Consider the following 12135-nt stretch of genomic DNA (forward strand, 5'->3'; position numbering starts at 1 on the left):
AGGGGGGGAGGATCCCCAGTCTTTTGCAAGACTGCATTAGCTGATGTGGTATAGAAGATAGATTTTAATGTGAAAACAATAAGAAGAACAGCACATTTCAAGAAGACTAATTGCCTGAGACTTTTCCTATGCTATTTGAAGTTTAAAAGTGTGTGTGTGTGTGTGTGTGTGTGTGTGTGTGTGTGTGTGTGTGTGTGTGTGTGTGTGTGTGTGTGTGTGTGTGTGTGTGTGTGTGTCAGTCAGGATGAGTCGGTTACATCATGTCAGCAGCTGCCACCTTGCTTGATGTGCTGTGTCACATCGGAGCAGACAGCTTCCACTCAAGCAGGGCTGCTGCCTGTGAGCGGCTCCTTATCTTTACACACTGAGACAGAAGCTGACGGAGAAACACGTCACCAAACCAGCCTGTCTTCACATCTGCAGCTTGCTCTCCCCACGGTGGGAGCATTCATTGTAAAATCAAGGATTTCCAATCACAAACTCCAGGGACCACTGTCAGGAGAAGCAAAGGTTGAAAGTTGTGAAGGATTGGAGACAACCTCTTTTTTTTTTTTCTTTTTTCCTTTTTTGTTTCAAACGATTGTAGGAATCAGGCCAGCATGTGGTCTTGTTGATGATTGTGGTTCATGATCATCTCATGCGCTCATTTTAGCACATTACACACTTTTCTCATTTTCCTTTGGTGCTCCCAGTTCAGTCCCTACCTTTGAGATAAACAGTAAATCCATAAAGATATCCATCTCATGTGGACCAGTGCAAGTGGAAGAAACTGATCTGTTGTAATTATCAGTGTTGGACTGGTGACTAAAGATTAAATGAGATTGGATACACGGAAGAGTTACTTTTCTGAAAAGTTATATTACTAATTACTTAAACACAACATAAAATAACCTGGAAAAGTATCTTGTGCATGGATTTAATTGTTTATCTTATTTAGGATGCTTTAGCTGTATCGCTGTGAGATATTAGCTGAGCATTCAGCTCTGTGTAGTTCTGTCTCATGCCTGATTCACTCATTAACTTCAGCTAAAGTGTAGTTTAAAGTCAGGAACAGAACATTTGAAATAAATGTCCTCTCAAAATGCTGCTTAAAAGAATAATCCACACTGATCCTTGTACTCAGAATAAATTGTTATTCACTTGATAATCCTATGGTTGAATCTTGCTTATGACCCATCAGCTATACAGGCGGTGAAATCATCAATTATTTAAAGCAGTTTGGTTTGTTAAGATTGCAGGGAATGTATTTAAAGTACATTTTAGTTTTCTTTTCTTTTTCTTTTTTTTTTGCAAAAGGTGATTGCTAACCATGTACTTGACCAAGTTATTAATGAACACACTGTCCAGGGTTAAAAGTGGTGACAAGGGTTCCAATATATATTTTTACAACCGACTATCGATTACAGAAAACTTGCTCCTCTGAATAGTTTTAGTTTTTTCGCCCTCTGCGATAAACAACTGCATAAAATATTCCACCACTGAAAAAATGGAGCGTTCAAACATTTGCAATGGGCTAGTTGAGGTGTGAGCCAAAGGAAGAAAGTTGTAAAGCGCATTCTCAGGTTTCCCTTGAATATTTAAACAGCTGTGCGAACAAGTCTCAAACAACAGCCTGCAGGTGATAGAGTTACATTCGCACCACGACCCTGGACTAGTTATTATTACTCCTTCCTCTTGTTCTTAACATCTGATCAGATGATTGCATCACATTCAATGTGAGCTGAAGATAAATCACAGATGCTGTTTTGCAAAATAATCCGTCTTGGCTACATTTCACTGCTTAAAAAAGCAAAAAAAAATAAAAATACACAGTAATTTCTTAGCAGTTGACCTTTTTAAAATATGACTCATACAGTACGACACTGATGCTACTGTGTTGTGGGACGGTGACGACTGTCTCACTGCTGTGGCTCTCAGATTGATCCAGTTGTAGTACAGTGACGACTGTGTGTGGTTATAAAGTTGGGGAGCCCCCGGCGGGTGGTCCAGACTGGGGTTTGGCGATAGGCCATGATGAAGATGAGGATGATGATGGTCAGTGCAGTGCGGTTACAGCTCCGCGTTAATCCCCTCTGCCTCTGCTTTGTGTTGCAGCTCTCCCAGTGACAGCGCGGTCTCCTGCAGTGCTGAGCACAGACCAGGTGGCAGACTTGTTTCTCACATTTTTTTACAAACACAGGTGATTTCTGCTTATTTCGGATTCTGAAATCGTGAACCTCTCTCTTCCTTTTGTGTTTCTCGTCTGTCAAGTGAGGATTTCTGAAGGTTGTGAGGTTACAAAGATGTCACATCTTGGATCTTCTTTTTTATCGAAAAAAACCCTCAAAACAAAACAGCGTTCGATAGCATTGGCATTGTGTCGTTGTCATGCGTCTCAATTTAATGGCTTTATTTTTTTTTTCCAGCTGTGATGACTCCGCTTTCTTCTTTTGTGATTGTCTTAACAATCGTCCTGTCATGTAGCCTGAGTCATACTGACAGATTCCACAGCATCGGCACAAAGGGCTTCTTGTCGTTTGACAGATCTCCCCTGAACCCCTGACATGTCTGATATACCCTCGATTACATTTCGCTTATCGTTTGTATCTTTTCTCACGCCAGCTGGCACAATAGTGGCACACAAGGCTTTGCCCACAATCGCTTCCTTTTGTAAACAAGCTGGTTCGCCGAGACGGGATTGAATGGATGAGAATTTGGGCCACTGTGGTGAGATTTCTTCTGATTTGAACGTTGAAACCACCACAATCTCAGCATGGTGAAATGTGAAAGCTTCCTTTTCTGTCCAAGGTTCAGAGAAGTTGGTGTCTCAAAGCAGCGTCACCACTCTGACTTGGAAATGATGGGGAGAAACGAGCTTCACATTCACCCCCAGTATAACTACCACAATCCGGCTTTGACCGCTCCGCTGCTCAAACGTTTCTCGGTGAGTTCATCCATCTGCAGAAGTTAGAAGTTACAAAATGCAAAAAGTTTAATGGTTCACATTAACATATGCAGATATGAGCTACCGTTATGTACTGTACTTTAAAGTACTGGTGGTTCCTCCTTGGGGCTGCCGGAGAGCTTGAGGGTCAGAGGGATGCCTTTTCTCAGCACGATTTTGCTATTAATCTTTTAAGAGTAATCATAATAGAGCGAAATAAGTGGTAAAGCTTGTGATTGTTTTATTGGAACACACATTTGTAGAACTGGATTTATTCTAAGTGTAATAGAAACAAGTTTTAATCATAAACTATAATCTGAGTTCAATGGTTGTAGAGGAAATAATAAGGCAGAAAAGTTGTGTGAAGAAATGTTGTCAAGAGTAATGCAGGCCTGTGAGGGGATGAAAGTGATCTGTGGTTTTACATTAGTTTTATAAATATCCTAACATAAACTATGAGTGGTTTTTACCATTTTTTTAAAGACATATCTTCCACATTTAGTTCCTTGTGTTTCATTCAAGGCTTCTTGCCTTCCCCTCCTCATGTCTGATTGCTGATTGCTTCCCTGACGTCTTTCACCTGTGCCTGAGTGTGTGATTGTCTTCACCTGGTGGCTTTGGCATCTATTGGCCTTTTCTCGTGTGTCTTGTTTGTCTGTGTTTCAGTGCTGGTTGTGTCTGTGTGATTTCTGTGCTTTTCTTTGCGTTTGGATTTTTGTCTTGATGGCACAGCTTTGTTGGCTGCTTGCTCCGCCTCCCTTTTCCCCAGTGCTTCTACCAAAGCGAGCTGTGAATTAAAGGCCAGTGTTTGGCCTAATGGGTGCTTCCCCGATCGGTGATACCTGACATACATACAGAAGATATTGTAGTTTTTGTTTTACTTTGTGGTTTGAGGATAAATTCCTTTCCCGCCCTGTTTTATTTGAATTAGTTTTTCTTTCTTTTTTTCATTTCATGCCTTGCATGCACCAGGAGCTTATTTCACTCTAAATGTAAAGACATCATATCACAAAATAGATGCAACTTACAAAGTTCTTTATAATGGCCAACGTGATTTTCAGATTTTTTTGTTTTTTGGTGTACTGTGGTTTTTATGTTGCAAAACTTTGCTAAAATGTTTGAGATTTTTTTGTAATCCTACCAAGTTGTGTGTGGTTAGATTATTTTGGATTTTATTTATTCATCACCATATGTAAGTTTAATGGTGATGTAATGGGGACCAAAAAAAGAAAGAAAAGAAATGCTAATAACACCAGTGCTTGTAAGTCAATGTGAGGCTGCCTTTGAGTCCCTGAACGTACCTTCAAGGTGTGAGCATCTCCGCTGGTACGTAGCACCCGTGTGGTCACCATCGTGAGAACACTTGTGTTGTATTACACCCCGGTGAAATATTATCCTTCATTACAAGCTCCTCTGACACCGTGAACAAAAGAGCTGAAGACTCATCCAACTAATGACACTATCTTCTGACTCATTCATCTCCAATTAGCTTCTGCGTTGTGTGACACACTTCTGATTTAGACTTCTGAAGAGTAAGTCCAGTAACTAATGTTTGGTACAGTCATGGTTAACTCTGTGGTATGTTTGTATGACCTGTGGCAATCGGCACTGTGCGTGTTATTATAAAAAAATGTTATACGTTTATTTATAAGGGCTTTTTTTTTTTTAATTGCCTCTGATTATGAGGTACAGCTGGTTCATCTGTGGCTTGGAAGCTAAAATAATGAGGAGAAAAAGGAAATATCACAGCTGTGGAAAGTGGGGACTGCCTTTGCTGCATTTTCTAACCAGAACGTGAGATAGTCCAAAATAAATTCTAATTTAGAATCATGTCATTGAGAAGTTTAAAGCTGCATCTTTTTAAAAAAAAAAAAAAAATTTAAACATGGAGACATGCTGGAATTTGACGGGTCAAATTGTCACAAAGGCGAGACAAAATGCTCCATGACTCAAGATTTTACTGTAATGCCTCGATCGATGGTTTCAATAAAAGCCCTGACCGCCAGACTCTATAACAAACAACTCTGAGAATGCCTGGTGAGCCTTTCTCTAAAATGTCTCACACAGACTGACAGAATGTGTTTGCTGAAATAGGGATTCAGGCTAAAATGTGTTCTTGGTAAACCGGGGTGTAGTGACTCACAGTTCAGGAGACAGCGTGAGGAAAGGCCATGAAATGTGAGTGAGCCATAGCGGATCAGGTATCGACCACACACATCTTCTTTTCTCAAGCTCTCCGACTGCCACATCTTTGTCTTCATTATTGTCTCCTACACAGATCCGCCAACCTTCAGTCATATTAATTACTAATCCATTATTTCTTTGAACAAATACTTCCCCACTTCCCATTCTTCAAAGTTTTTCTTATTTTCTGAATTTTTTAACTCCGCATATCCATTAGTGTCACCTTCCTTTTCTTACTACTCTATAGGTGCTATGGTGTACATGTGAATCACCTAGCCTACCCAGTATGGAATGCTTCTTCCTGTCATTTGATAATACCAGTGTCTCTTCATCTTTAGTTTTTCTTCATCCTTTACAGAACCCAATGCAATTCAACCAGAATCTGTTGTTAGGTTTTGCACAAAAAGTGACATAAGTACAATGATCAATCCCTGCTGTGATGTTCGTACAGGGTTTCCTTCTCTCAAAAACCTATATTTTTTTTAACAGTTCTATGACAGCAATATGGAGTAGAAGTGGTAACCAGACTGTTTTCAGCACCTGGGGCAATCGTTTAAAATGTACCAGCATTGTGTGACATCTTCAAAGTTCATCACAGCAGTGCTGTTTACACATGGCATGGTATACTACACTGTCTTATCACACGTTTAATAATAATAAAAACAGACAATTTAGTCAAAAATACGTGATTAAATCCAAACTAGTTTTGTTAAACTGAGAAAAAAAAAATTACACTAATTTAGGAAAATATAAAGGAGAAAGTTACAATAAAATATTTGATTATATTGTTTTATTTACTTATTGAATCGAGAAAAAAACACACACGGTAAAACAACACTAAAATGTCCTACATTGTAGGTTATCCTATTAATAATACTAATCTACTATAGAGCCATTTTCCAAAGTGGATTTCACACCTTCTGTCTCAGATAATCTTGTGATCCTCACTTGGCAATGAATTCTTTTGCATGGAAGCAGCTTTAGTCATACCTGAAGAATAAACACAGTATGTTTTCAAGGGTTACTGTTCATAAGTAAGCAACATAGGAAACACATCAGGGTGTGTTCACACTTGAAAGGTTTGGCTCAATAGATTTATTAGTCTGGCTCAGATGAAGAAGTGTTAACGCTGCCATCTGAACCCTGATACACATCCAACAAGTCAACCGAGATTCCCTTGAACAGCAAGGCCCGGGTCCGTTTGCCAACAAACCCTGGTGGTTTATTTCTCTATGAATGGAGCTCAGAAACAAAAACCTCTCAACAAACCAAGCACAGGATGTAACAGGTGTCACAGCCCAAAATACGTGCATGTGTTTCCTGATAAGTCCAAGATAGAAATTCCTGCCACTGTTTTGAATTTTTATACATTTCAGATGTTTCAGGGAGTTTTCCAATGGAAAAATACTGCAACAGTAAAGCCATGAGAACATTTTCTGTGAAAGTTACATAATATGTGAGGGTTGTCCTTCCATTGTATCTTCTGGTTATGTGTTACATATGCTTTCAGAATGATTTTCAGCTGGATTTACTGCTTTTAAAAAAAAAGTGTTTTTTACAAACCAGTCAAATCTAGACGTGCTGGTAGTTCTCTATTGTAATCGATATGGTGTACACAGTGTGATACAAGCAACATAGATAGAACCATTTTTCTATAAATTTCATCAGAAACATATCTCCAGTCCATTTATTAAAAAGAGCACACACACACACACACACACACACACACACACACACACACACACACACACACACACACACACACACACACACACACACACACACACACACAGATGTGATGCTAAGGTATAAAGGATCTTACTGCAATAAAAAACTTTTGTGTGAAAATAAACCATTTCAAATATAGCTTTGGCAGACTGATATATCACGTCGCATTAATAAATAACATTTTTTACTTAATAAAAAAACGACAAAATAAATATTAATAAGTTAATAAATTCAAACTTTCATAAATACATTTTAAATGTGTGTATATTTGTCATACAGTGGACAGAATGAGTACTGTCGTTGGTTGTGCATCCACGGTTCACCAAATCATACTGAACACATGTCGATCTCAGTAACTGTTAATTATAAACAATATACTGTAGGTAAAATCATGGTTCTTGTGATGAGGCCACATTGGATGGGAAACTCTTTTCAAGGAAATATAGTTGCGTACTAAATAGCTGTGCCATTATGCTTCTGTGTAAATTCAAAACAAACAAAAACACACACACACAAAATTATATGTCAAAGTTTGATAGGAAAACCAGACAGATCCACAGTTGCTATACACAGCCACATTTTCGTGCCGAGTGTTTCCGCACGGTGTGATAAATGAGGCTATCGTCCAGAAAGGAGAGGTCATCATCAAACGCTACGGGCCTACAGCAGGCCTGAGGGGGCGTGTCTTTGAGAGGAAGCCTCCTGTTGTGAACGAGACTGGACAGGATTTTATCATAGTTGGTTTCGGACTTCCGACAGGGTCCGGCGCAGTACCTGAATATCATCTCCTCACTGGAGAGGTAGCCCAGTCCGAGGTCCGACACGTTGAGGTGGATCTGTTTCAGCATGCAGCTATGCCCTCGACCCCCGCCACCTCTTCCTCTCATCCTCCTCCCTGTTTTCCCTCTTCTAGATTGCCCTCTTCCTGGTTTACCACTCTCCAGGCTTCCTTCTTTCTTCTTCTGCCTTCTGTTTCGAGTCCTGCTGCTCAGTTTCTCCATGGGAGAAGAGGAGGTGGTGGAGGATGTAGGTGAGGACACAGCAGATGAGGATGAGCGACGTATTCTACTGATGGTTACTTTGATGAAGTTTACCACGTCTTCAAACTCACTTGGGATAGGCTCCTCCATGGTGTCTGAAAAGTACATGTTGTTTCATGTTAATGGTTCACTGTGGCTGAGGTCCTGTGTCACTAAATAACACATAAACACCAAAAAGGGTGTTTGAATACATGTTTGAATACTAGTTGGGAGCACATCAACAAGCACATTGGAATCAATATGCAAACTGGAGACTGGCTTGGGGCAAGAACCATTAGATGGAAAATTGGATAAATGTAATAATTTTTGAGTTGATGAATATCATCATCAACATCATGCAAAGTTGTAATGTTGAGTCGTGGCTGACAGAAAAAACCCCATACATGTGGCTTTAATATTTTGCTTCAACAATGATGAAATTTAACAATTACAAAACAAATAAAGTGAAAAAAATCTCTTTGGGAATTGGAGACCATGAATTCTTCTTCAATTGTTTCAATTATTTGCTAACAAACAGAATTCCGTCAAAATATTGTATTCCGGAGTAATATAAGTAATATGCCAATAGGTTTCAGGTGCTTTTAATTTAGGGATTACTTTCCAATCAGACACAGGTGATAAGAATACCATAATGAATCATTGCGTGTAGTGACATCGTACTCCATATACGCCCCAGGGACTCACATGAATCTCCTGCAGCCGGCGTCTTGCCGCTTTCTCTGGGATCAGATGTGCTGATTCCCGTGGAATCAACGGACAGGCTGATCTGAACCGGCGGGAGCTCCAGGGGACTTTCGGCGGCGCGCCCTCTGCTCCTGGTGGCCGCGCGCTCCGGAAGGCTGGTACGCACGGCGCTCAGCAGTATCAGACAAGTGGTCAGACTATCCCATAACTTCATTGTCCACTCCGGTCCGACAGAAGGACATGGCGCGACGCAGAACCAACAGGTATCATCTGGCGAAAGCGATGAACCGCATGGCGAGGACGCTGGATAGTTGGAGAAAAGTTGAGGCTTTCTATCCTGCCAAGGACGCGGCGTGGCGCAACATCAGCGCACGAGAAGCGCAAAAGAACAAAAAAGAAAAAGAGAGGAAGAAAAGCAGAGCTTCAAATTCCAACCTGGAGCTGTCGGTAAGACAGTTAAAAAAAAAACTGAAAATAAAAAGACAGTATTCCCAGTTCGCAGTCTTTCATTCAGGTTTCCTCATCACTGTTTCTCAATGCAGTTGAGCCGAGTCGCGTCATTCTCCTCACCATCAATCCTCACTGAGCACCGAGGAGAGGAGAGACGAGCGGAGCCGTGGTGACGTCCCACCGTCCATCCTCTGCCCCTTCCTGTCTCCACCCATGGGATCAAATCCAGACTGGACCCAAGGTGGGTGAGAGCGAAGGAGCTGATCAGTGCTCAGTGGTCGAACTGTGGTGGGAAGATGAATAAAGACCAGGCAGTTCCTCCTTTGAAAAAAAGCAGAGGGATTTAGTTACTAGTTACACTACTCGGACAAATAATGAGAATTCCTGAATAGTGTGCATGTAGTGCTCTTCTGACACATTATCTGAGCTGTCAGCTCTGTGGGTCAGTCTAATGAATGATTCACTCATGTTCAGCTTGAGTTACATCAGTTACTTGGGATAGTGGCTCACAGGCCTTATTTCACTTTGAGTTAATCAGTCATTATTGCCACTGCCACGTTTTCAACTGCATGCAAGTGGGATGGAATTTTGAAAAACCATGCACGACACTTTTTCCTTCAAGAAAATTGATTGAGGAGCAACAAAAACAATTGAGAATAACCACCACCATGCAGACAGCAGGCGTAGACAGGTGAGCTAATGTTACTTTAAAAGCTGAAAATACAACTCTGACAAGTGGACATCTGCCTCAGGGAGCTGGACAGAGAGAGACAGCAGCTCTGCAACAGTGTTCATGCAAAATTTCAGATTATAATTTAGCTACAATTGCGGTACTGAACGAGTGGCATCCCAACACACTGTTACACGTTGTTTTGAACACTCTTCGCTCAGTTCTCTAAGGGGAGAGAGAAGTGTCTCACTTTCCACTAACTATATAAATTCCTCCATCCTTCTTTTTGAGTTTGGTGGATATCGGACCCAAAATGTGTTTCCAATCAGCCAGTCAAAACAGACTGAACAGATTTTGTTGCTACTTATAACCACAGTGTGCTGTTTTCCCATTGATGCACAGAGTTTTTAACGCAGGACTCTGGTCTGATATCAATTACAACGCAACTTGAACAGCTCTGCCAGTAATTCCTGATGAAAAGTCTTTCTTGTCTCAGGGGTAGAAAATCCAAAATAAAGACTGAAAAAAAAACTGTCTCCAAGATACACTTCATTCCACTGCATTTCTCTGGCACAAGTGGTGCGAAAATAAACTTGAAAAAGATTAAAATACTACTTGAGATTTTCAGAAGATTTTTCAGCGATATCTGAGACATGTTTGACATTCAGTGCAAATGTTTCTGAGTGAAAATTTGGAGAGTAAACAGCTTATAGATCAGCTTACTGCACACGTGTTTTCCAAGTATTGCCGCAATACAAACCAAATTCTGAGTTTCTTCAGTGGCTGTACGCCAACTGCAGTAAGTGCCAATTTGTTCCTTCCACCCTTTACTGAAAAGAACATGAGCCAGACCAATTCGCTTATCTTATCTCCTCATGCAATTCTGCTTTTATTTGACCGTTTCGACTAGTTTGCTTTAGTGGAGAACATCATAAGGGAGGGACGAAGACAAAACTATGTTTACTGATTGAAACCAGAGCAAAGATGAGCGAGAGTGATGTGAGGAGTTTCTGTGCCTGCGTGTCAACTTCTCTCCTTCCAAGAGTAGTTAAACATTGTTTATTTCACTTACTTGACAGTAAAACTGCCCTCCGACAGCTGTTGTGTTTCAAGAGTTTTTGTTCCGGGGCATCAGCAGAACAAACAGTGAACGGTATATCGCGATGATCTAAAGCACATGACGCATTGTGATTCAAAGTCCAGATGGATGAAGGTCCACTTCAGTCTTAAAGATATGACCAAAACATACAGTGTGCCGATATGGGGAAAAAAAACCCCAAAAACTAAAAAAAAAGTCTTGAGTTGCAAGGATCTGCACACTTCACTGTACTCTGGGTTGTTTAATAGAACAAGCGAGACGACAACGGTCCTTTTCTCTGCTCTTCACAAGCTCTCATGTATTCATACTTTTTTCCGGCAAATTCTTTTTTCCTTCTGCCTGGTTTAAAGTAGAACTTTAAACTTTACAGCATTTTCCAAACAAAGCTGATGTGAAATCCATAGCTCCGAAGGCATTTGTGCAGTGTATGCACATGTGTAAACATGCATGCACGTCTTGGAGTGCCTGGAAAGTATAGCGTTTCCTGATGAATCATGTTTGTGTCAGCGTGTGCACATGTTATCCACATTGGATCGCAACTACACGAGTACACCGGACATGCAAAAGCAATTGCGTTTTCGCCTCTTGAGTTTTTAGAAGTTACCCTACTAATCACTCAGAAGAGGCTTCTTGTTCATCTCGCTTGCTTTCTTAACTGTATGGAAATACTTTATGCTCAAGCAATTACACCCTTGCCAAGCAACAAATACACCAAACAGATGTCTGTTTTCCTTCTTGTGAGATGTGGGGGGCTTCTCAGGGGTTGATGTGCAGTTGAATCTGTCAGTCATTTAGACGCTCGGTAACTGGCTAATTGCACAGGTCATCGTCATCGTCATCGGCCAACATGAAAGTGCATCAGAATCACTGTAAATGTGCTCATTATGGCCAAACGGTTGAGTTCAAACTCTTGTCAGATGTTAAATCAGTCATTCAAACAATAATTCAAGCTCTGGCATGAGAAAACAAGCAACAACAGCGATGTTAAGAAAAAAGATTCACAGAAATAAGCTACCAACACACACACACACTCCTTTCCTGTCCCCCGCGACAAACGAATTGGTTAAAATGCTGCAGAGGACGGATGAATCTGTATTGGTTTACTGCCACATCTCTCACAAAGAAGCATGTTTTGCATGTCAGAAGCACATGTTTTGTCGGTTGGCTGGTCCTCTACTTGGGTCCCAACTGAAATATGTGAAACAACTATTTGATGGATTTCCATGACATTTCACACACATGCCTGCAGCACCCAGAGAATAAGTCCTCATCCTCATCACTCCACTGAGCGCTTCATTTTTCACCCCAAGCCAACAACAGGTCAAAATCATAATTTGTCATGATGTTTCCATCAGCC

The 12135-nt window shown here is 40.8% G+C and overlaps 1 protein-coding gene across 1 annotated transcript; it reads right to left on the reverse strand.

Moving 5' to 3' along the window:
* Nucleotides 1-6286: 6286 nt before the first annotated feature.
* Nucleotides 6287-9144, reverse strand: LOC308111818 (glial cell line-derived neurotrophic factor-like). The gene is made up of 2 exons (XM_080466862.1): nt 8560-9144; nt 6287-7970 (listed from the first exon to the last, which is right to left on the reverse strand). The coding sequence occupies exons 1-2, from the start codon at nt 8771-8773 to the stop codon at nt 7399-7401; spliced, it is 786 nt and encodes a 261-aa protein (XP_080322988.1). The 5' UTR covers nt 8774-9144; the 3' UTR covers nt 6287-7398.
* Between the last annotated feature and the right edge of the window lie 2991 nt (nt 9145-12135).

Source organism: Lipophrys pholis, assembly GCF_963383615.2.
Source record: "Lipophrys pholis genome assembly, chromosome: 7".
NCBI lineage: Eukaryota > Metazoa > Chordata > Actinopteri > Blenniiformes > Blenniidae > Lipophrys > Lipophrys pholis.

Excerpts from the sequence above, each read along its gene's own strand:
- LOC308111818 (XM_080466862.1), bottom strand. The coding sequence starts at position 8,773 with ATGAAGTTATGGGATAGTCTGACCACTTGTCTGATACTGCTGAGCGCC. Across the intron at positions 7,971-8,559 it reads GCCGGCTGCAGGAGATTCAT|ACACCATGGAGGAGCCTATC; the intron begins GTGAGTCCCTGG and ends TGTACTTTTCAG.